This window comes from Mirounga angustirostris, unplaced genomic scaffold (assembly GCF_029215605.1).
Source record: "Mirounga angustirostris isolate CCGP_5_RB_7025 unplaced genomic scaffold, mMirAng1.0.hap1 SCAF_5, whole genome shotgun sequence".
NCBI lineage: Eukaryota > Metazoa > Chordata > Mammalia > Carnivora > Phocidae > Mirounga > Mirounga angustirostris.
This window is the reverse complement of record NW_026991713.1, coordinates 132,768,495-132,793,951: the sequence shown is the minus strand read 5'-3', so window position 1 is coordinate 132,793,951 and position 25,457 is coordinate 132,768,495. Positions and strand designations below refer to the sequence as shown.

At 49.9% G+C, this 25,457-nt stretch overlaps 1 protein-coding gene across 2 annotated transcripts in view; it reads right to left on the bottom strand.

Annotated features, from left to right (window-relative positions):
- Nucleotides 1-305: 305 nt before the first annotated feature.
- Nucleotides 306-25,457, bottom strand: part of ITIH5 (inter-alpha-trypsin inhibitor heavy chain 5) — an 83,918-nt gene continuing 58,766 nt past the window's right edge. Inside the window, exons 8-15 of one of the 2 annotated variants that reach the window (XR_010411716.1) lie at nucleotides 18,696-18,864; nucleotides 15,708-16,017; nucleotides 13,316-13,848; nucleotides 11,728-11,781; nucleotides 9,766-9,882; nucleotides 8,022-8,399; nucleotides 3,092-7,011; nucleotides 306-2,675 (exon numbers count right to left, since the gene is read on the bottom strand). Coding sequence is in view for 1 of the 2 variants with exons in the window: in XM_064592087.1 (XP_064448157.1) it covers nucleotides 6,731-7,011; nucleotides 8,022-8,399; nucleotides 9,766-9,882; nucleotides 11,728-11,781; nucleotides 13,316-13,848; nucleotides 15,708-16,017; nucleotides 18,696-18,864 (1,842 nt within the window). In the remaining variant the exon portion in view is untranslated. Of the gene's footprint in view, nucleotides 7,012-8,021; nucleotides 8,400-9,765; nucleotides 9,883-11,727; nucleotides 11,782-13,315; nucleotides 13,849-15,707; nucleotides 16,018-18,695; nucleotides 18,865-25,457 lie in introns of both variants that reach the window. The other variant, XM_064592087.1, reaches the window with a different exon arrangement.

The window sequence follows — 25,457 nt, the reverse complement described above, 5'->3', positions numbered from 1 at the left end:
AATACACTTCGCTTCTGAGCTGAGCCTTCAGACTTTGAACTGGTTCCGCCTTCCCCGTGGAAAGGTCTGTTTTTTTTCATAGCGTCCATATGAACATGCAGACTAGAAGCTGGCTTTCAGCATTTTATGACATTTATAGAGCTGGAAAATTCTAGCAATGTGAGGCAGACTTCTAGTTGGAAATTTAATAGGATAAAACAGACATGTATACCACGCATACATTCATTCCACTCAAGTATCAGGACTATTGTCTCTTCTACATTGCCCTTATACATTTCCAGTAACATTTATTTTTAAAGAGCATACGAAAATGTATTTATAATGAATTTGGTACTGGCAGTGCAATGAAATTATTTAATTGACATATCAATAAACTTTGCACGTGTGATTTTCATCTTATATAACCAGAAATTCCCAGTGAGCAATCAGGACATTGGGTTTTCTCTTACACAAACACAGCTGTTGTTTTGAGAAAATAATATAATTAACAGAGAATTTTCAGGAAGAATGTTGTGTCAATAAAAATTAATTTTAAACTGGACTCCTATGAAATGTATCCAACACACACACACACACACACATACACACTTCTACCTTCATTTGCAACAACTGAAATAGAAAGGACTATTGCTAGAACTTCTTCCTTTCTTCCCAGATCCCAAACACTTATAATAAAAACATAGACACTTTGAAGATAGAAAGTTTGCTTCTATTCCTGAGTTTGAGCTGATGCCAGGATAACAAAAAGGAAGTGTCCCCAAACAAGCAGTCAAGCCCATAAATCTATTTTCGGGGGCCATCTATGCAGAGCCAGATGCTGAAGCAAGAAGTGAATGAGATCCCTATGGAAGAGCATAGAGGAGACCGAGGGGGAACCTGAGGGTAAGTCTATAGGTTGGTAGGAGGAAAGAAATTCAGCAAAAGAGACTAAGAAAAAAAAAAATTTAATCACACAAAAGAAGCAAAGTGGTCCAGGATTCCAAAGAGAAGAAGAGGCCGACATAGTCAGGTAGAAGAGGCTGAAGAGCCTGATGGCTAGAAGTGGGGGTCAGGACAGGGAGCGTGCCGTCTGAGATACACTTCTATTAACGTGGTGAGGACAGAAGCTAAATCTGATGAGTTAAGCACCTAAAAGGTAAAAAGAAAAAAAAAAAAGAAAGAAAGAAAGAAAAAAGAGGTTTTGAATACCAACCTCTATAGCAAGCCTGACGCAGACATGAAAGATGGAAGCTCGAGGGAACCAGGTTGGGGACAAGAGTTTCAGACCAGAGGAGACTTCCAGAGTGATATTTGGAAACAAGAGGCCATAACCTGGTGGGAAACAAGAGTCTGGAGATTTTAGAAAGAAAATCACCGACTCCCCTGCCCAGAGGCCGTGAGAATGGAGGTGGCCAGTGATACTTGGAAGGAAGGGGTGTGAAGATGACAGAGCCACTTCGATACGAGCGCGAGTGAAGGAGGGAGCTCCTTCCACAGTATTCTCCCGCACAGGAGGCCAGTGACGGGGGGCCGTGGGGCGAGGTGGTCCAGAGAGCTGGAGCAGAACAGAGAGGCTGCTGAGTGCAGGGCGTGTTGCAGAAAAGAGGGACCTGAGTTTGCTCAATGCCAGTGGGAGCCCTGGGGACGGGATGGGCCATGGGGAGCGGTGACTGTCCCTGGGCTGGGGACGGAAGCAACCCCCAAATCCGGTGCAAAGCGGGTAGAGTAAGAAGGCCCCTGCCATTCGGAAGATGCTCCCAGCCGCCTAACATTATAGAAGACGAGCTTCTCTGGTTGCCTCTGCACATGCTCTTCCTGCTTGTGGTGCAACACCCTCCATCTCTGGACTGGTTTCCCCACCACCTTCCTGCCTTCACAGCTGAGCTTCCTCTGCGCAGGGCGCAGCCCATGGCCAAGCCCACGCACAGCATTTCTGGTGCTGTTTCCACCCTTGCATTCGTTCTCCCTCCTGCTCGGAACTGTCACCTCCCTGGAAGCACGGGCTTTGTTTTCCTCTGAATCCCTGGGTCTGGAACACTGGATCTCAAAATCCACTGGAGTCATCAAGTGAATCATTCTGCATTGGTTACTTGGAAGTCTGGGAAGTATCTTCATCTGCCGGCAGCTGATAAAGACCCTGGGGTCTTAGTGCAGCCCCTTCGTGTTACAGATGAAGAAGCCAAAGCCCAGAGGGGCTGACTTGACGCCCCGGCTCTCGGTGTCCTCTGGTTTTCTCTTTCATGTGGCCTTCCAGTGCCTTTGCTCACGTTCCATTCCGTGCCTGCGCTGGCCCTGACCCTGGGGGTGCTCCATTCAGAATTTAACGGAGCTCAGCGGGGATCTCCATGAGCCCCGGCAGGACCCCTCAGCCCTGGGGGGACAATGCCACAACCACGGGCTAGAAAGACTGCTTGAGGAGGGAAGACGCCCCAGAGGCAAATGGAAGAAACAGCAGCAAGATGGTGGGGGTCGGGGTGTGCAAATGAGGGACCCGATGAGGTGGCAGAAGTTCTGGGATGTCGGAGCCCCAGAAGTTAAGGGACAGAGAGGTTTAAGGCGCTTCTCTCTGTTTGACAGTCACATAAATCCGGTCAGGACTGTTTGCTGCAGTTCTATAGCTTGTGTTGTTTTACCGTTACACTTCCGATGTCACTTACTCCTCCATTTACATATATCTTCATGTCATTCAGAAATTGCTATAAGCAAGCAGCACAGTTAGAATCATCCAGCTTTATTCTCTGCAGCCCTAACTCCATTTTCCCTCAAAACAGAAGCGTACCGATACGCTGTTTGTCTTTAGACATCAATCTCTTTGTTTAAAAAAAAATAGGCTCTTGAATGAGAACTATCTCATACCCTCCTTCTTAAACTGACTAAGATAAATATTTAAGGTTATGTTTCTAAGTCTTTGCTTAGCTATGTAACTTTATTTGCTGTTTATTTTAGCTGGACCATGGTCTCAGGGTTCCAGGAGCCCTCCCGATTAAATAACAGCACTGTATACATTCTGGGGAGCTTAACCAAGGGGACAGAATGCATATTTTGGCCTCAGTGTCTTAGTCAGCTCAGGCTGCTATTCCCAGAATACCATAGATCAGATGACTTAACGCACGTTTCTTGCTCACAGCTCTGGAGGCTGGAAGTCCGGGACCAGGGAGCCCGAAGATTTGGTGTCTGGTGAGAGCCTTCTTCCTCCTTCACAGACGGCCGACTTCTTGCATCCTCACATGGTGGAGAGCAGAAAGATCCTCTCTCCTGCGACTCCTCCTGGAAGGGCACTAATCCTGTCAGGGGCCCCACCCTCAGGACCTCATCCCCTTCCAAAGGCCCTGCCTCCAAATACCATCACACTGGGGGTTTAGGCTGCATCCTATGAATTTTAGGAGGGCCCAAATATTCATTCCATCCAGTTTAGCCAAGAAATACACATAAAGAAATGAATCCTGTCCCTCATCCCCCTATGAGGATTCCATGAAAGACTTCATGTCATGTCTGACAGAATCAAGGAGGGGTTCTATCCAGCTCCCAGCGCCAGAGCATCACCCTGTGGTTTATCCTCCAGGTCCCACTCCCTCTGGCTGGAAGTGGTAAATCCTTGAAAAGTCAGAATGAAGAAGATAAAGCACCCAGCATGAGTGGGTAGAGAATATCCCGTCCATTTTATTTGGGGAATGGGATGCTTTAAATTAGGAAACCCTTAGAGAGGACCCCCATTCAGATGTTTCTCTTTTTCAGATGAGGGAGGGCATAGGGACCCAGGAGGGGACCTGCTAAGACCCCGGTCAGTCAACTTTTCGGTTGTGGTGAGAACATGAGATTCATCTCCTCTGACTGCAACACAGTGGTCAGTCTCCTTTAACTGCTCACTTAGCACCCTACCCCCCATTTATAGGTGCTCAAGGGAGAGAAATGATGGCCCACATGGTGAAATCGTGGCCAAGCTAACAGAATGAATTCTGGGGGTTCAGCCTGGCCCTGTTCTACCATCTTTCACATAACGTGGGAAAAATCACTCAACTGGACTCTGCCTCAGTTTCCCCACCAGAGAAGGGAATTCCTCCTTTCCTCTGTTACTTTTAAGCAGTTTTTAATTTATTTTTTAATTTTATTTTTTTAGAGAGAGAGAGAGGGAATGTGTGCACAAGTTCGGGAAAGGGTAGAGGGAGAGCGAGAAAACCCAAGCAGTTTCCATGCCCAGCATGGAGCCCGACATGGGGCTCGATCCTATGACCCTGAGATCACGACCTGAGCTGAAATCAAGAGTCAGCCGCTCAACTGACTGAGCTACCCAGGCGCCCCTGTATTTACTTTTTAAAAAGCTTGCTACCCACAACACACATGACCAACAGAAAATACTATGTTTTCCGATTGAATTACAAGGTCCTAAGTATAACATGGCTGCAGAGTTTTTTGGAGATATCACAGCCTCAGGCTAATATAGATCATTTAATGGTAAATAAGTTTTTCAAAAAAAAGAGACAACGAAGAGGAGGAAAAAGAAAAGTGGGATTTGTCTAAAGTAAAAACATTAGAATAAAAGCTCAACCTTGATACTCAAAAAACATTTTTTTTTCCAGAAGAGGAGGGTGTGGGGGTAACTTGCTGGAATATTCCTCTCTGCTCTTAGAAAGCAGCAGTAACTGGTAATGTGCAGTAACAGCCCTCCCTGAAGTCTTTCTTTTTGAGCAAACTCCATGCCCAACGTGGGGCTTGAACTCACAACCCCGAGATCAAGCATCGCTCTTCTACCGACTGAGCCAGCCGGGTGCCGCTCTCCTAGGAGCCCTGAGGCCTACCCTGGACTGTGGGTCACGTCCGATGCTGACGGGCGGGCTGGGCCCCTAGGCTCGAGGGACATCTGGGGCTGAAGTTATGTAACAGGGGGGTCCCCTGGTGCACTGGCCCACCCCGGTGCACACTCCTCCGCTTCCTCTGAGCTCTGACATGTGGCTGTTTCTGCCGGCCGTCTGGGCTGGTGTCTTGGCATCGCTGGTATGAAAACAGGCGGTCGAGTCTGGGAAGATGGGAGTCCGAAAACCAAGAGCTGGCTGGGCGTAGCCCGGTGGGGGCGCAAAGTGGGGAGAGGCCGAGTCTCTGGGAACTGAAAATGCCTTCCCCCCCCCCCCCCCCGCCCACTCACAACCTCCCGAAGCCGCCTGGTCCAACAGGAACATGTGGATGTCATTTTGTTGCTCGAATGTTCCCCATGGGAGGGCAAATATGATAAACAATATTCTTAGCTCTGATTTCTCTCCAAGTCCTAAGTATGCTTCCACATCTCAGGAAAGCATGCTCTGGAGTCTCTCCCGACTGGAAGAAACCTCCTGTGAGGCCAGCACAAAAGCTTTTATTTAATTCAGCCTCACGTTAAAATATTCCATTTCTCTGTCCCCGATCTTTCTCTGCCGTGTGGCTCGAGGGGGGCCTGCGTCCATGTGCGTCCCGACTGCTCTCCTCACCCAGTGAGGACCAGGCTCTGCTGAACCTCCGTGGCTTCGAGAAGACCAAACAAGGCAAAAGCAAGAACTAGCGAGGAGGGCAGGGAAGGAGGATGCCTCCCCCGGCCTGGCTTCCCCTGGGTAGGGTGACGGGCTTCGCATGGGGGGTCCACTAGGAGAAGAGTGGTGCTCCCTGACCTCTGCAGCCCTGGCCACTGATTTTAACCTTTGCCTCGTGGCAGCAGATTGCTTGTCCAAGTTCTGGAACCAAAGTACCCCACCTCGCGCCCAATTCGCTGGCTTTGCCTCTCTGAGATGCGGACAGGCTTCTCAGCTGTGTAAGCACGCCCGCACCTTCAGCTGAGATCGTGCAAGCCGATCCCTGGAGGAGGCTGATGATGCGCTCCGTGCTGGCTCTACGTCCCATTCCAGGGCTGCGAGGGCCTAATCTGTCACCTCCCTGAGGACCGCCAGCAAGTAAGGCCGCAATTATGACAAGGAGAGGAGAGTGCCAAGTCAAAGGTGGGTCAGCTCTCCAACCAAGAGAGGCGAGTAAAAAACAGCCACGTGGGGTAGTCCTGTTTATTAGCTTTACTGGAATAAATAGGAGAATACCCATCAGCACAGTCAAGTGGTTTACAAAGCCCATTAGACATCGGTAGCTGGGATGAGGATTTTCTATTTTCAACCAATTTTTTTTTTTTAATGCAAACTCACTTTCAAGGGCAAGATATCACAGTGGAAGAAAATCCTCTCCCAAGAAAAGACTTAATTGTTTACAATGATCAAATCTATGAGCTATTTGCCTGACCCATGGCCAGGGCCCAAGGAGAGGTCCCCCTGAGGCAGAGGTTGGCCACACATCTGGAGAAGACGGTAGTTCTAAGAGGAGAGATTGCTAAGCATTAGAATAAGGCGGAAAGCAGAGTGCCCAAACTTGGTCATTTCTAGAGAAAGGGAGCTTTGTGGCAATGTTTCTTCATCAGTTACCTTATGACAGGCTAGGAGACAGACAAGCCAGTTGGAACGAGATGCAGACGTCTTGCTTTCCCCCTTGGGGCCACCATCTTTCCCTACCGGACAGAGGGAGGGGGGAGGCAGGAGCAGGAAGTAGAAGGAAATAACATTTCTGCTTCCGAGTCCTGACTCTACCCTTCACTCAAGCAGACCCCGGGCCTACATGCCACCGAGGGAAGGTCACTGGAGGCAGCTAACTGCCAAGACACCAGGCATGCGCGAGCGACAGGAAGCGCACCGCGGGGACCCCAGAGACCACTTCCCTGTCACGCTCTCGTGCGTTCAGGCTGCTGGTGTCAGAGTCCCCTGGAGAGTTCCAGGCCAAACGACGTCTCTGAGTCAAAAGGATGGGTTGCCAGGTAATCTTTGTACTCCCCGTCGATCAGTTTGGCTGCGCTGTTCCTGGCAAACCAGCAGTCCACCTGCTCTTCCCCATTGTAGATTTTCCGCTGTTTCCAGACCACCGGGACCTGGTGTCCTTTCACCTTTAGGAAGGTCTCAGACTGCTCGCCTGCCTTCTGGAACGCAGGGTGAGTAGGCTCCTCTGTGAGGCTGGCATCCTTGTTCAGGAACTGACCTGGGAGGACACAAAAAAGCATCGGGTCTAAGTCAAGCGCAGGCAACCATGGGTTGAAAGATCTCATGTCAGTTTCCACCACTGGTGACCAGTCAGTGCATGGTGTTACCCAGAGGCGGGGGGGACGGGTGCTCTCAGAGCGGGGGGTTAACTGACTGCAGTCCTAGGCTGGACTCTCCCAGAAGACTCACACCTGTCCCGTGTCAGGGACAAACGTGTGTTTGCTGGGTGTGGACGGGGAGTCCTAGGTGGGGTCCACAGTGGCCTCCTCTTCTGGAAGCCGCCCGGCTGCTAACACGGGAAAGCCACCTAGACTCATACAGACAGTTAACCACCGTCTCCTCGTGAGCTAGGAGAGCAAGACGGGCCAGACCCCTAGGGAAGAGGCTGGGGTCTTCCCTCTCCTCCAGGCCCCAGCTCCCCTCCCAGACCGTGCATCCGGTGGGTACGGCTGAGGGGGTGGAAAGCGGTCGGTTCGGCCCGTTCCTGATCCGCATCACCAGAATTCTGCAGGTCAAGTGAGGGCACTGCTAAGGCCGCAGGAATCCCAGGCTGCGTCTGGGCAAGGCGGCTCATGCTTGGCAGTCAAGCAGGACAGAAACACGTCCAGCTCAAGTGCCAGGAAATCCTGCTTTCTAAACTGGGCCCTGGCAGCAGCTCACCCTTTATTTGTCGAAAGCAGCCAGAGAGGACTGCCTGCCGCCCAGGGCAGGGTGGGGGACCCATGCCCGGGGCCTGGGGGCTGTGCCCTGCCCTTTACCAGCATCTTCTTGCCCGGAGTCAGGAGCCAGACGTTGAGAAGATGCCTCCCAAAGTCTTTGCTCACTTTCCCAGAAGGCCAGTGAGAATCACTGTGCGCAGCCCGTTCCCACTCCCGGGAGTCGCCAGGGGGCAAGGCATGCGATTTCGTGACTGCGTTTCTCAGTCAAGCTGACCGTATTGGCAACATCAGCCTCACTTCGGGAAACTGAATCCTGGGCTCGGAACCAGCGTGAAGAGCAGCGGCCTACCTAACAGTCCGTGGCAGTTGCCAGAGAGGCCCTCGCTGTTGGAGATGTAGAAACCCAGGTGGTTGCGCTGGTAGGGGGCCGGCTTTTTGTACAGGTGAATGAGGATGACGAAGGCAATGGTGCTCTGGACGGTAACGGTGACGTTGGCATTGGCGGACACGGACACCTCCAGCCCCCGACTCCCCACCGCCGTGCTCTGGTTGCAGGGCAGGACCAGCCTATCCCCACCGTCCCAGATGACTCTGTTGGGTGTGATCTCCAGATAAGATCTCTTGGGCTTATTGACGAGGATGGTGATGGTGCGGAAGTAGGTGCGCTGCTTCTTGTGGCCGCTTGGGGGCGCCGGGGCCCCAATCAGCTCCCCGTTCACCGTCACGCCTGGAGGGCCGAGGGGAAGGGCAGTGGTTAGCGCACCATCCCACCGTCACGCTCAAGGCTTCTAATACAGTTTCCTTCCTCCTTGGGCCCCAGCGCTGTATCTGGCCCGCGGGAAGGGGCCCCTCAGTCCCACGGAATGAGTGAAGGCACGCGTGCGGGACGGCGTGAAAGAAGCCATCCCCAGGTTATCAACACGTTGGAGGAGGGGAAGCAAGATGTAGGCTTGCCCTTGGGGCGCCTGGGTGGCTCAGTCGGTTAAGCGTCTGCCTTCGGCTCAGGTCATGATCCCGGGGTCCTGGGATCGAGCCCCGCATCGGGCTCCCTGCTCTGCGGGAAGCCTGCTTCTCCCTCTCCCACTCCCCCTGCTTGTGTTCCCTCTCTCGCTGTGTCTCTCTCTTTCAAATAAATAAATAAAATCTTTAAAAAAAAAAAAAAAAGATGTAGGCTTGCCCTCCCTGGGGCAAGGGGAAGGGGGGAAGGAGAAATCCCAGCCTGGGCAGAGACCAGGTAGGGCCGCCTCAAGGCTCCAGGCATCTCCGGCTGTTTCCCATCAGGCACGCCATGCTGATCACAGAAACACCAGGAACGGCCCCTAGGAAGGTGGGCGCCTCCAGGGAGGGGTACAGTCAGGCCCCCACTCCCTGCTGAGCCTGAGTTAGGACAAACTGAGATTTAGCTCAAAGGCCAGGAAGCCTCGCAAGAGAACAAGGTGGGAAAGGAGCCCCGGGATCACACGTTACATAATTACATCACACGTGTCACCTGGCCTTCAAGAAACACACCCTTTCCGAACCGAGAACTGCCCCATGGCCATCCCTGCGTGTGGTTCCAGAGCTATACGTGTACTGACCTCTTTCCCCCAGCCCCTCTACAGACCCAAGGGGGTCAGAGCCCTGTTTACCTCCGTGTTCAAGGCACACAGAGCTGGGGGCTGAACAGCGGCATTGCGGAGGAACCGAGAGAGATGGCTTTAGGACTCCGGCCTTCCCACCATTAAGGTTTGGGAATGGAGAGACATGAAAACAATAATAGATCCTCAATCTCTATAGCATCTGTGCATTTACAAAACCACTTCATACCCATTACTGAATCTGGTCTTTGCAATGATCTGATGAGCCTGGCAGAGCAAGGACCACTGTCTCCAGGTTACAAGGGAGACGTGTGCCCAGGGCTAAAGTCAGAGCAGGCTTCCAACGTTTGTCTTCTTGACTCCAAGCCCCACACACAGTCGACCTCCTTTAAAGAAGCACCAACAACCCTCAGTGAATGTCTGTGATGTGCCTCCTTATCTACGTGGACATCTGTCTCAAGAACAGAGGGGGTGGTCCTACCTACCTTACCCTTGCCCAGAGGTCACAGAACCTACCAGAGTCCGCGTGATCGGAGACGAGCCTTAGGATGTCCCCCGGCTGCCCATCGATGTTGAAGCAGACGGTGAGCTTGCTCAGGGGGAAATCCACGACAAAATGGGGATCTCCATCCACTGCCAGACCAGGAAAAACAGGAGAGAGCAAGAGAGACAAGACATTTACTGGGTGTCTCCTATGCGTATACTCTCCTGGCTCAGGCATTATTTGTTTAGCCTGTCACTGATCCTCGACTTCGAAGCGAGGAAGGTGCCTGGGGGTGAAGGGACACACCAGTGTTATGCATCAGTGTGTGAGGTGCATCTGTGAACTCGGGTCCCCTCCATCCAGACATGATACTCCTTCCACCACAATTCAGCAACAGAAAATCATTTCCTGTCTCCTCCGACCACCCAAGGGAAGAGATGTGGATGCAAACCCTCCCTCTCCTGGGACTGGAGCGCCACGGCCCAGAGACATGGCGCCGGACGTCCACAGTCCCTGCGTGACAGTGGCCATGAGCAAGCCCAACTGAACGCAGTGACCACGAGGGGTTCAGAGTCACTGGGGGTTAGGAAGGACGGTCAGTGGTGGCCATGGAAGTCCCTCCTCAGGGGCACGCAGACTTAAATGCTCTCAAAGTTCTGTCCACAGAGAAAACCCCAGCGTGTGGCCGGCCCCTGTTGCTTGAGCATTTTCGCCTCTGGTCAACATGAATAGCCTTGCCTCTTATTGTACAGACAAAATAATTCCCAACCATCTACATCAATGCTCTCCCCTCACAAGACTAGAGAGTTAGTTTCTTTCTAATTTTTATGCCAAACACAACGTGTTTCTGAATGCATCTCTATGTTATGTGCACACGCATGTACATACACGTGGATACGGTCAGCCTTTTCAAGTCTCAGCAAATTAATGTTCTCGGTTAACTATTTAAAAAAACAAAAACAAAAAACACTTTCTGTCCCTAGCATGACTCAGAAAGGCCCAGGAAAGAACCTGGCTGGTCTCACTGTGACGTGTGTCTAGCACCCTATGATATATAAAGAAATACAAGGTACTGGTCTTTTGTAGATGAGGAAAAAAAAAGAAAAGGCACCCATAGGAGACAAAAGTCCTGGTCCATATATTTGGCTCTCTGTAGGTATGAATGTAACTACGTGACGGTTCTTTGAGAGCTTCTTGTACTCACACCACTTCATTTCTACTCGAATCATCCAAATCCTGTTACCAGGAAAGCAGCTGCGGTTTGAAAAAGGAGGAGAGATGTCTGAAAGCCATTACTCCACACAGCACCCGAGAGGAAAGTTTCCTCGCATTCCACAAAGCACGTGTGTGCTCAAAAGAGTTGTACCTTCCCCATCAGAGACCGAGTGCATCCTCTCCTCGTGGCTAATCTCTAGAACTTTCCTGGCACGTTGAGTGCGTCAGCAGCACGGCAATTCACAGATTTACAAAGGAAGACGTGTACATTTCAAGACTAAAACCCTGCCTTCCTGTTGCTGTTCCATCTGGAGGCTTATTATAATCCCAGGAAGCTGGCCAAAGGAAACTCTATGGTATTTTTGTCTTTCCCTTCTAAAGCCAAAGACTAAAATAATAATAATAATAATAATAATAATAATAATAATAATAAACAACTCTGCCCATCACAGATATTCGTACCACTGGGAGCTGGAAGCACGTATATGTCACGTCTCTGAAACAAGTAACGTTTAAACTCAGTCATGATGCAAATGGGCCTCTGCTGTCCGTCTGTCCTGCTGTCAGGCTTGCCAGCCTCCTCGGGGCGGCAGCCGCGGTGTTTAGGGTTTACCGACCGCCCTGGTTCTCAGAACTGCCTCCTGCCATGGCTGAACGACCATGGGTCCTCGTGCCAAGTTCTAGGAGCTGGTATTTTCGCGGGCGTCAGGGAACTCCGGGCCCTCCGCCTGGAAACATCTCACCCCTCAAGTGACACAGAACCATGTTCTTTTCTTTACCTGAGGTTTTGGAGACTTTAATTCTTGGGCTGTATGGTTTCTTGAGAGCAGGTCCTAGAAAGAAGAGAACCCCCATTGTTATACATTAAGGAGGATGAGGTGAGAGGCACCAACAAGAGGTGTGGGGTGAGTAAACATAAAGCTTTCAAATGCAGTTGTGGTCATTTAAAAACATCACCTGTTGTGAAGAAGGAGCTTGGCCTCACAGCACACAAATATCACGTGAAGACTTATTTTATTCTTTTATAAATTAGAGCATATTCTTCCTGTCTAAGACTTCTGCGTGTACAAGAAAGGAAAACATTCTATCATACGTAATGTACAGTTATGGAGTTGGGGAGGGTAGAGTTGTTTAATGGGTATGGAGTTTCAGGTACGCAAGATGAAAAAAGTTCTGGAGACCTGTGAATATACTTCAAACTACCGAGCTGTACACTTAAAAGTGATTGATGGTAAATTTTATGTTATTTTTTACAATTTAAAAACTACGAAAATGTAAAAAAAAAAAAAAAAAGACAGTTATAATCCATATATAGTTATAATCTGAACCTTTTAATAAATGTCTGGGGCTACACCCCTCAAGGCAGAGGGATCTAACATTTGCAGAACACTGGCTTTGTACCAAAGATGTTAACACATCTAATCCTTGTAACAGCCCTTCAGAGAAATCATTAGTATCTACGTTTTATAGACCAGGAACAGAAGCCCAGAGAGGTTCAGACACCTGCCACGAGCCACACAGCGGGAACCGGACCCAGCTGTGCCTGGGTCCTACCCTTACGCTCTACCACACCCAGGTGCTTCTCAGAGTTTAGAGTGTGAGGAATACACGCGACAGCATTTGTACGCCCTGGGTTCCTGTCCGTTCCCTCTCTTTAGGAGATGTGAACTTGGCAGCCATTCAATAAAAATGTTAAAACGTAAAAAACATGCTGTTTCCCACAAGCCGTGATCGCTGAGATTATCATGCCCTGCTTCAGCAGAACTACCTTTCCTCTGCTTGTCGCTACTGATTTCCCCCAACAAAATGACAGGAGACCGGACGTGGCCGTTGCTGTTTAGACTCTGAGTGAGAAGCATGTAAAGGATGGCTTCTCTCGAGAATCCACAACGTGGTCCTTCACATACCTCGTCAGGACAATGCAAACCAAGCACCCCAGAGGAAGGTGTTCTCGTTGCCCAAAGCAGGTGTGTGGGGGCAGGAGCTAGGGTCCCCCCTTGGGGGCGGGGTCTCATCGCTAGATGCCCAGGCTCTGGGACGCTGCGCCCCCCGCCGGTAAGCGGCATGGCTCCGAGGGACTCACAGAGGCAGAGGGGACGCGAAAACACTGGTCTCTGCTCATCCTGGTGCCTCCGACACCGCGGCGCACGGGGCGGGCGCCCGACGCCGACGCTCTGCCGGTGGACTGACTTTGCCGGACACCATCTCTGGGACAAACGCCTCGTCTCCTAATTTCTCTACAGAGACGCCCCCTTTGCAAGCACCCGCCGCCCACCGTGCAACACCCCTCTGAGGCGGGCGCGACGCACGCGGCGCGGTAAGGCGCGCGGGACAGCGGGCCGCTGCCGCGGGGCGGGGCCTGCTCACCTGGCCGCCCGCCGGCGCCGCGCAGGCGCTGCACCACCGGCTCGGGGCCCAGGGCGGCGGCGGCGCCGCGCGCGTCCTCCAGCTGCTGCGTCTGCGGCGCCCGCCGCCTCAGGTGCAGCGCGGTGAGCGGCGTGAGGAAGCCGCGGGCCACGGCCAGAGTCCGCGCGCTCTGCGCCAGGCGCTGCTTCTCCCGCTCGTCGCCGCTGTGGCGCCAGGAGCTCAGCAGCTCCTTCAGCGTCAGGTAGCTCCAGAGCCGCTCCACGTGGTTGCGGCCCTCGGCGCCCCCGCCCCTGGCCGCCTGGGGGGGCTCCAGGGGCACGTCGGTCTTCAGGAGGACGAACCTCTGGCTGTTGCTGGCCGTGACCTCCACGCGCAGCCGCCCCGCCTGGCTGTCGGCCAGCTTCCCCGCGGTGACGATCTCCGAGCCGTTGAAGTAGTTGGGGAACGCGGTCCTGGTGGCGTGCTCCACCGAGGCCGGCGGATAATCGACGCGGATGTCCGAGAGCAGCGGGGTCCTGATCTCATCGTAGAACCTGCAGTGGAAGCAGAGAGACGGAGAGTCGCTGACACTCATTCAAGCATCCCCAGCTGACTGGCCTCTCGGTGACTCTCCTTTGTACACACCCCCGTTTCTCAAAGAGCCTCTTAAAACATTCTGAGAACGAAACACATATCCCAGGTGCACTTTAAGGAGCCCATTAGCCTTGAGAAATCTCATCTTGACTCTGATATTAAGCTTGTGGGTAATGCCTCATTTCCTTGCTTTAGCTTTCCTCCTGGTTGTTACAGGTTGCTTTTTGCTGAGGAAGGGGACAATCAAAATCCCCCTTCCAAAGAGCTAGACAGCACGGCTGCGGAAGGCAGCTCAGCCACTTCCTGGCTGTGTGTCTTGGGACATGTGAGGTAGCCTCTCTGAACTTCGGTTTCTTCCTCTATAAAGTTGGAATGTTGAAGTAACTGCTCTGGTAGATTACCAGCTGTCCCCTCAAGCTCAGTCTCCCCTTCTTTCCTAACTGAGTTCTACCCATCCAGGTATCAACCACATTTCTTAGCCTCTGCTCTGGCCAAATATGGCCATGTTCTCACCAACAGAGTATGAGTAGAAATGGTAAGTACAACCTCTGCAATGCTTGCTTGAAATAAAATGGCTTCTTACTCTGGTTTTCTTTTCTTTCCCCCTTTTTGGGGCCAGAATATAGATGCGATAGTGACCTAATTTCAGCCTTGCAGCTAAAGACGACACCTGAGGGGTGCAGAGCAACCAAAGGGAAGGAACGGGAGTCTCTGAGCGACTTCATGGAGCAGAATCTAGTGTGTCCAGACGTTACAGGAGAGGGTCATCTGCATGGCAGCTTTGCTTGGATCCTACTATACCTGCTCCTAGGCTTTCTGTGAAGCTCGCCAGAGACAACAGATGCAGGAAAGCCTGGCGCATCATAAGTTCTCGATAAATGCTGGGTATGGATGATGGTTTTGGTAATATGACAGTGGTTGGTTTGTTTCAATGTCATTGCTTTTGTTTTTGAGAGCGTTATTAAATCTTAATATACAGTGCAATAGATTCTGCCTCTTTGAATATAGTTTTGAATAATTTTGAAAATGTGGGAAGCAAATCTGTCTTTTTATTTAAATCTTTGACCGAAATCCTGGGGGCTGGGAGAACGGTGGCTATCCTCATACCAAGGAGCCACCTTTACTGCCCACCTTAGAGACCTCCAATTAGAATGCATATTCCTTGAATATGGCTGTTAAACAGCTGCGAATCTACCCAAACCTCACTTTTCCTTTGAAGTATCTACTATACATGCTGTAAAGAAGAACCAAGCACATCACGTCAAACGGAGAGTCAGCACTTCCTCAAATCAACAGCGAAGTCATACTCTGTGTTTGGCAACATGACAGCTGTGGGAAGGCTCCAAACGGAATTAGAAAACCTAAGAGCTAGTTTCTTCTCCACCTCAAAACAGTAAGAGAATCAGCGGCCGGTTTTAACCAGGACACAAAATGGAGACAGCACTACGTCTCCTACGTACACCTCAGCTGAATTAACGCAAACACACTAGACAGTGTACCAGCAACTATGCTAGAAGTGTCGAGAAGACGACAAGCTAACTGAACACCTAACATGCAACAGCCATCCTGACAATACTTGCCACTGGTTTTGTCACTCAGTTGTCAACCGACCATAATCCTCATTTTACAGATGAGGAAAGTGAGTAACACTGGCTTCAGTTTTGCCTAGTCACAAAGCAGGGCCCAGCATCGGAACCAGATCGACCTGGGTTAAACACCCCTTAGGACGTCTCCCAGTGTACTGAGTTATGACCCCACCACCCTCCATCCCCTTCTGAGAGCCCCAGTCTCCCTGTCTCGAGAGGACAGATGTACGGACCCGATGAGCTGCGAGCCCGCGTCGTCCTCCTCAAGAATTCGCCGTGTGAGGCCACAGTTCTCCAGTGACAGTTTCTCCAGCAACATGAAGTCCACGTCATTCCCGATGCCGATGGTGAAGATGCAGATTTGGCCTCGGGCGGCCTCCTTGGTGTTGTTGAGAATCTTGAGGGTGTGGGTCTCCCCAACAGTGGGCTTCCCATCGGTCAGGAAGATGATGAGGGACACGCTGTGGTCTTCGATGTCGTTGTGGGCCACATAGTCGTTGAGCAGCTTGATGCCCCTCTGCAGGGCCCCGTTGATGTCTGTGCCTGGGGAACACCAAAATGCACCCCCGCTCAAGCCTGTGTGCCCGCCTCCTTCACCTGGGCGCACGGTCAGGGTGATGCTTTACCCACCACCGTTCAAGCGGTAGCAGGAGGACGTGCATGGGGAAAGAAGTCACCTGGACCTACAGGGTGATGCCAGCCTATCTAGACACTTGGTAAGGGTTTGCTAAATGAATGGGAAAGGCCTGGAATTATCCCACTGTATGGCCCTTCTCCTGAATGCATCTGACGGCACCCTGGCTTAGAAATCTTCAGTACCTTAGCATCAATTGCTCCTACTCCTTTCCTGGGCCTAGCTTTGCAAAGGGCAGGAGGGGGTTAGGTAGAGGAATCTGGAGGGAGGGCGAGTCCCAGGGGGAAAGAAAGGGCACTCACTTTAGGTACACACTTAATTACTTTTAGTAAATTTATAAAGCTGTATACCCATCACCACAATCCATCACCCAGTCTGGAGTGATTTTTATCTACCCGCAAAATGTACCATGTTTGAGCGAACCAGGTGATTTCTCCCCATTGTTTCACATTCTCCAGAATTTCTGGCTAAAAAAAAAAAAAAAAAAAATACACGTCTAGTCTGTGCAAACACACTGAGAATTCGGAGATGCACACAGATTCTGAACGTAAGGGAAAGTTACAGCTGAAACAGTATCTACCATTTCTTTGGGCTCATTAATTTGCCTTTCTGAATGCCCAGCCTAGTTTCAGCTGACCTCTGGATGTATGAGCCCGGACAAAAAGGCAGATGTTTATTTTCCCTTTAATCGAGAAGTTGGCAATGGTGCCAAATTTTTTATTCCACTTTAAGGCCAAGGGGAGCCCAGGCAAAGGGACAGACTTAGCTTTCCTAGTACCAGGCACCAAGGCACAGCGGGGCGTGCAATCAAGCCTGTGCGAGGCCAGGGCATGTCCCATGCTCTTAAGAACAGGGGGGGCACGCTCCACAGGGAGACCCCCACAGAGCTGCCCCAGCCATCCTGCCGAGAGCCCCCCGGGTCAACAGAGGACCCAAGTGCACCAGCAAGAGGGACTACATGGGTGAAAATGGCTATGTCTGACTCTGAAAGAGGACTTCCCATGTGGCAGCCACTGTTGTAAGCACTTCAGATATTTTAACTGATTTCATCCTCATCACAACAATGTTATCGTCCACATGTGAGATGAGTAAACTTGGGCACGGACATAGCCAATGGCTTATAGATGGTGGGGCTAGCTTCAGATCCAGACAATCTGGCTTCAGAACCTATGCTCCAACCCTACCATTCCCCTTCTCTGAGAGGAACAGACTGACCTTCTGTTCACTGCAGAGCTTGGGGTGATGAAATGCTGAGAGAAAAGTAAAGGAAACTAATTAGGTTTCTAAGGTGTAGATTCCAAAAGAACATAATACACATCAGCTGTTTCCTAAAGCTTTATCCCCACACCCTCTGCCAACACACACACACACACACACACACACACACACACACACTGTTCTAGTAATGAGTAATGCCACTGAAATAACGTTTAATTGAACAAATACTCATTGAGCACGAGCTATACACGTCAGGACCTGTGCTGAGAACCAGGGGTCATACAAAGATGAAGAAGAGTTTCCTCCCTCGAGGACTTGACGATCTTGTCAACTTTCTCCCATATTATTATATCCAATCTTTTCTCTCTCTCATTAACCAGTAAATCAGTCCCTAGACCACACTGTTGTGGAGACCAGTAGGAAATCCCATGTCAGAGTTCCATCCAAGCAAAATCAAGTTCTAAATAAAGTTCATTTGGGAAATCACAGCTTCATCTTGGAAAGAAAATAATACATGGACGGAAGAGGAAAAATGCCAGCAGAAAACTGAACTGGATGTTTTATATGTTCCCCAATAACCAAATTAGAATTAACCAAGACAATAGCCCCAGAAGACGGCATCTCTGTAAAGGCCCTTGTAGAAGGGGCAGAGGGAGTCTAGATGAGCTTCCATACACGCTCCCGCACTGCGCACCTGTCATGGGTCCACTGTACTGGAAACAGAGAGCAGCGAGAGTAAGCCCCACATCCTGCGCTGAAGGAACCTGCCTCCAGCACGGCTAGGTAATGTTCTGTTCTGATTCTCTCCTCTCCCTAGAACCCTGGGGGACCTTTTCCATCCTCCGCACTCTCCCCAGGGGACCATACCCAAGCCAAGTGTGCAAAGACTCAGAGCCCATCACACTTCTCCAAGCACAGCATCTCCCTGGCCACCGGGGATGCATGCTCTACTTGCTGGCGCAGCCCTGCCGAGAGGCTGATGGTTCAGCAGCGCCGTCCCCCCTGCTGCCCCCCAAGGTGCAAACATTCAAACACACAAAACACCGAACCATCTCTGGCTTTGATTCCTCACCCAAGAGCAATTTCCAAAAACAGCTTCATTGTTCGGATCCATGAGATAAACCACGAAAGGCTCCAAAACCTATCAAGTATTTTCCCCCCTAACTTACTTGACCATCAGTTCGGGACCTGGAAGACGAGAATTTCCAGACTTGGTGTTCAGAGAAACATAAGCTTCTGGGAAAGCTCTCACCTTTATCTCCTTTCCTGTGATTGGCTTCAACTTTCAAATCCTCGTCTCCTGGCAGAAAATTAGCTACTCGCTTATTATCACGTCAAAGGCAACAAGAAAACAAGGTCTCGTATTTACCTCCAGTGGGCGACATGTGGTGAATATAGACTTTGCCGTCTCTCACATTGTCCGGAGTCACCGACACCAAATGGTCCTTCCACACTTTGATGCGGTTGGAAAATCCAATGATATTGAAATGATCCTGGGGTCGGAGGTCGTGGAGAATCCTGAACAGGGCATCCTTGGTCTAAACCAACACAGAAGCAAAATGGGTCACAGCTGATCACCTTCATCCTCACGTCTCCTGGCTTGGAAACTGCACGCGGGGAGCAATACTGGGGTTAATATTAAGTGCCTGAGATGTAAAGGGACTTGGATAAATGTCCAAGGAGCTCTGTCCTCTAGCTGGAAAAACACTGGCGTGAACATGTTACAATCACAAATGGGGGCTTTAACATCTGAAGTGTCACAGGCTGCTGCAAGTCTTGCTCTCTCAGGCCTCCATACCGTCATAGCGGTGATGGAAGGTTCTTTTCCTCTGCCTGACGCCCATTTGTCACCTGACAAGCTCCTACTCACTCTTCAAAACCCAGCTGATGTGCTATGGCCTCCATCTGAAACCTTTCCTAACTCCTCCAAAGAGAGCTGATCCTCTCTCCTCTAGGCTAGCACTGCCCTCAAAATACTCGGGTTATAAAGTGCATAATGACCCAGTCGTGATTATTTGCCTTTTATCTTTGTCCCTGACCGTACTGCAAGTTCTTGGCCAGCAGCTTCCAGTCATCTTCATATCACCCTGTGCACAGGAGAGTGCCCGACACACGGGGGGCGTAGACGGTTCAGTGAACGAATGAGTGCATACACATTTTACGAATTGTAAGACTAGAGGTATAAATAATAAACACCCCAAGAATTTAAAAGAGAATGAGAACACGGGGCGGGGCTGCTGCAGCGGTATGAGAAGACTTCACAGGGAAGCAGGAATAGGAGGGTAAAAGGAACCGCATAGCTTGGAAGACTAGGAAGGGCATTGTGGAAGGCAGCGAAGACAAGTGAGTTGAATGAGTAAATGAGAGAGAGAGGGAGAGGGAGGGAGGGAAGGAAAGGGAGAGAGAGAGAGAGGTGTGTGGAATGCCAAATACTTCCCGAATACAAAGGAAGTCAGAGACACCAGCCCCCACCCTTGAGAACCTCGGAAAGATAATCCTGAGAAGGACGATGGGTAGGAAACAGAACTGACTGCTAGATCATGTTGGAGTAAAAATCCATCAGATAACTACATTAAACAGATGTGGGGGGAGTGCCCTAAGCGTTGACCCGGTGTCAGCCAGGAAGCTGGCAGGACTCCGACTCCTCACCCTTCCTTCCACTCGGAGCCCACACAAGCCCGGCGTGAGCATCGGCCAGGCCCAGCCTCATCCCGGCCCCGCAGCCTAGACCTCTGGGAGGCCTGAAGGCCTGCAGCTGTGAGGCGACAGGACCACAGCTGACAGCCGTCCCTGAGACGGCCCCACTGGGAGCCCAGGCCCAAGGCAGGCACTGGGAAATGCTCGCGCTGCTCTCCACGGGAGCTCGGAGCTGGCCAGGCACCACCGGCTGGCTTCGGGCTTGGACAAGGGGCAGCTTGTCGGGAGGCGGGGCTTTGTTCAGCTGCTGACATCCTTAGGGATCCTTATAACGTGCGCCAATGACCTCGAGAGGAGCCCGCCTGGCTTCTCGGCGGCTGTTTTCCTCCCGTTGTGATGGATGCTCTGCTTTAGGAAGAGTTCTAGCCTCTCCACCCTCCTCCCCTTCACTCGGCAACTACAGGTTTCTTAGGACCTTGTAAGGCCACAGCTGCAGCGTATTCTCACGTGCACTGAAGGCGGGCAGGCCAGTGGGCTCACATGGCTCCGTTTCCAGTTGCATTGGGACCTTCTGGATGGCCTCCCCTCCCCCCCCGCCCCAGGGGCCTGGGGAGAAGCTGTGACCACTGCCTGCAGCCAGCACCATCCTTGATTGCTCTGTGGGTTCCTGCTCTCCCCTTAGATGGGCTGACAGCCCTGGGCGCTCCGCATTCTTGGAAGGCTTACAAGGCAAGCAGAAGGTCCAGATAGGAGAGTAAATGTGAGTGGACTTCAGCTGATGTTTCTGTGAACTGTGTTTACATGCTGAAGATGAACACCAACCTCGCCAGACTTCCCAAGAGTACAATCCAGAGAACAGGGTAAGCACATTCCAGAAAGATCAGAGGAAGCCCGGAAAGGCAGAGAATGTGCAGTCTGAAGGCCTGAACTACCCTGGAGGCAAAGAGGTGTCACAGGAGAGGGGCTGGTCTAAACCCTTAAGGGCCTGGAGGATGACAATGGAGAAGACCAGTTGACTCTTCCAGTGCATGCGGATGGACAACGATAGTTACCACCTCTCCCCCAGGGCCCTCTTCCAATGAATGTGACCTAAAGGGAAAGACCCTGGATGTCCCAGCAAGCCATGTTCCTTGGCCTTCTTCCCCGCCCCCAAAGCCCCACTTACTGCCCTTGCACACTAGGAAGAAGCCTGCCTGCTAGAGACAGGTAAACCCCAAGACACACCACCTGGAGTGAGGATGCCCTGAAATTGTTACTAGGTGACCACCGGAGACTGTGCAAATGTCCTCCTTGGAGACCTTTTAAAATAGGCACATACAATGTATGATTATGTACTTTGTACAGAGTTTCTGTGGAGATGAATACAACTGGTGGTTGTGTGTGATTAGTGAGGGCGGCTGGATGTCTGGCATTGACAAGCTACCCTCAGTCTTCGCGATCATCAGAGTACTTCCAGCGTGTCAACACCGTTCATGTTTATTGTCGGGGACGAGGACGGGGCTTTCTTGGGAAGAGAGGTTCGGGGTACCGTATGCAACTACCAGGTGGTCAGCCTGTTGGGGAGGAATCAGTGAGTCTTGGGGAGAGAGGGCGATCGGGAAGAGGCAGGAAGACCATCCCCTGTGCAGAGGGAGAGAAATGTAAGGAGCACAGGGGGACGTGGCTGAGGAGGAGGAGAGAATTCTTAGAGATCGGCCAGCCCCAGAGCCATGCATCTCCTCTGTTGGGGGGAGCAGTTCCTGGAGGCGCCCCTCCACAGACATGGGCTCCCACACGTTCCCTGCTGATCAGACAGGGCAGACACTGGTCCGCGTACAGACCAGAACATTCCAGATGGTGTCTGGCCTGAAGAAAGATGGAAGGTCCACAAATACAATTAATAACATAAAAGGACATATTTCTTACTATCCAGGTCATGAGGAAGCACCTTGGCCTGCCAGATCATTAAAGATGCCTTTTAGTCCTAGCTATCAAGAACAGCGAAGAATGGGGACCGTTCTCTGCTTAAAACAATTTCATGTGTACTTTCCTTAGGTGAGAAGGAGGAAGCATTTCCTTTGAAAACAATGCCTTAGAAGTTAATTTCAGCTCTGCCTTGGGGTTATTCTTAAGTTAGTCTTTTCATCTCTGTCCTTAAATTGAAGTACCTTCAGGAACAAGGTAGATATAAATAACTACAAATAAACTCTCTGTTTCAGGATCTCCATTCATTCAGTGTGGTTGGCTACGGTCCCCCGTTGTGGAGCTTCAGGAACGAGACGTGTATGGTGTCTTCTGATGGTGTCCATTGAAAGGGCAGAGCCGGGTCCCTGGGATTAATGCATGCCGCCCCTCGGCAGCGCCACGACCAGGGAGGGGAGTGTCCAGGAGGCAGCTCTGGCCCGTGCACTTGGGGTCCCTGCAGTAAACTAGGGCAAGGGATGGACACTTCCTCTCCCCCTTCCCGACAAAACGGAACCCTCGCAGCTGCAGGCTCTTGGCACAGGCCCTCAAGCGGGTGAGCATTCCACTGGTCGTGAATGACCATTCAACATTTCACAAGCAGGGAGGCACTGTACAATAAGACCCTCCGAGTGAAATGTCAGCGGAGCCCGTGACAAACCCAGCTGCCTGCCCACCCTTGGGACCACTTCCATCAGGGTTCCCAATGACGCAGCTTATCTCAAATATTTCTGTGTCTGCACCAAATCACACTCGACAGGAAATAACTCTGACACAAAAGGCCTTTTGTGCCACAAAGTCTGGGTTCTTGGGCATCTTACAAGGGGAGCCATGACATCATAGATGAAATCCAAGTTCAAGGGTAGTAGATATTAGCCATTCTATGTTCTCAGCAGAATGGTCGTGCTGTTCTCCTAAGCACTGCTATCACTTGCCTCATTTTAAAATGTTTACCAAGAAGTGCACATTTTCCCTTTCATTTTTCCACATGGTCCTTTGAATGAACTCAAGAGAAAAGGCGCCTATGATAAACAGCTTTAAAAAATCCCACAAAGAGACCTAAGTCCTTCTCACGTCTCCTTGGGCCACAAACGAGAATTGTGATCAACAGATACACACCATGAAAACAGCCTTAAATTTCGGAGAGAGAACACCAGGAAATGGACTACGTCTGGCTATGGGTCAGCCTTCTCCCTTCCCTAGGTGGGTACGGGTAATGGGGAGAAGGGGGAAGCATATTTATACAGTCCTCCTGTTAGCCCGCAGGGGGAAACCCTCACTACCTGGGTGGCAGTATGTCCTTGTAGTCCTTCTATGCAAAGGGACAGACACAATTAAAAAAGTCTGACTCAGGGGCGCCTGTGTGGCTCAGTGGGTTAAGCATCCGACTCTTGGTTTCAGCTTAGGTCATAATCTCAGGGCCATGGGATCAAGCCCCGAGACAGCCTCCATGATCAGCAGGGATTCTGTTTGGGATTCTATCCCTCTCCTCCTGCCCCCCTCTTAAAAAAAAAAAAAAGAGTCTGTGACTCCATGAAAGTTGGCAACATCAGATCCTCCCAGCAACCTTAAGGTGCGTAAGCCTGCAGCAGGAGACTCGATGCATCAGCCATCCCAGCATCTGTCTGCACACTCCACAGGCTTCCACTCATGGTGCTGTCCCAAGTCTCCCTGGAGTCAGGATCATGGTCAAGATCACAGTAACCATGAGGTGCCAGCAGAAGTTGCAGTCCACGGTATCAGTTATGCTGCAGGGGGACTATTTTAAGGCCACGGTATTTCAAGATCACCAAAAATCCGTAAGAGGCAAGAAAACATTATATTTATACACTACAAGTCTTTCAATGATTCGAAGGAAAGTTTCCTGAAATCTTACTGTGACTGACCCATGAAATTATCGGATTTTTTTGTTTTTAATCCCAACTTTAGGAGCAAGGCAAATTGAGTAAGAAAGACTGTTTCTCCATAACATATTCAAGTCTATATCATTGTTACACTTAAAACAACACCAACAACCAAAAAAAAAACCTAGCCACAGACTGGTTTCAGAGAAGACACCAAAACATTGAAAAATAATGTTACTCCACTGATTACAATATAAGGACCGCTCAGGAGGTTCTGTCAACTCACAAAGGAAATCAGTGATCACACAATGCCTCTTGTCACCTCTCTGCCACAAATATTCCCTAAAACCAACCTCATTATATAATTTACATTAAAAATAAAAATTCCAAACTATAATATAAGAAACAAAGTATTGAAAAAAAGTGTCTTGGTCAGATTTGAGGAATCTTGTTGGAAGAAGCTAAAACTCTTTTTCTAGTGGCCAATATGTTCTTTACAAAAAGAGTAGAAACTAGAAGTTGGCTTTATATAAATGGAAAATTTGGAATAGAAGTCATCACATCTTCTAATGCTTTCAAAGTTTAGTAGATGCTAAATAGTAACTTGAAATTTCACCCAGGAGTAAACGTAGAAAACACTATTTCTTTGGTCTCTACATTTTAATGCTCATACTAGTAAGAATGGAATATTAAATTAAGCAAAATTGTACGATTGCTGTATTTAAAAGTGTATGATTTTACGCTGTAATTTTCTTTACTGTTTGGATTCTAATTTCAAATGCTCTTTCAGTGCAGTAGTGTGTGAGGTTATATACAGCAGCTCTGTTCTGATACCTAATTACTTACGCTTTTGCCTGATCTGTATAAAAATATAAAGTGGTGGTTATTTCATAGAGAAAAACACCTTCTTAGCCTAAATATAGGTATTACTTCAGGACTGGATCTAAAAGAAAATGTTTGTTAAACACTAAATTCTGGCTAAATTCAGCCTTAATCAAAATAAAAAAAAAAGGTCTGAATAGGTTTAGATATTAGAATATCCTTTGCAATATAAACATAACCACATTTCACGAGTCTTTGTGTTTGAATAACCTTAATCTAACTTGAGAAGTAAATGATCTCTCATGTTAATGCTCTGGCTAATGTTAAGATTCATTACCTAATGTTTGGACTTTTTTTTGACAAATGTATGAAACATTTGCCTAATAATGTCGTTGTACATTTTTCTAAAAGGCTCTCTGCCAATAACATTAACATCTTTGATTTTTTAGAGATTAAGCACATCCATTTTTCATGCTTTATGTGTAAATAACTCAAGACTCAAAACAGATTATTTTTTCACTTCTCTTCATAGGTCAGGTTAATACTCCTCAGGATTTGCTCTCAGTGTTGATCCCACATTTCTCACCCTGGCCAAGGATGCAGCCCTACCACCTCTATCTGTAGACTCCCCGTGGCCATCCGCAGGTGTGGCTTCCTGCTCTGACAGGAAGTAAATAAGAGGATGCTGACCAAGAGATTTTCACCTACTTTTACACGTCTCCTTTGTAACTGGTGTCCTTCATCCATGTTCTGACACACCTACTGATCGACATGACTGAATCCTCAGTCCCCCCGTGCCTGGTCTAAATTGTTAAGTTTATATTGCCCAACTGCATGTTTGGATTCTGGAGCCCTGCCTGTTTCATTCTATAGATTTTTTTTTGGCG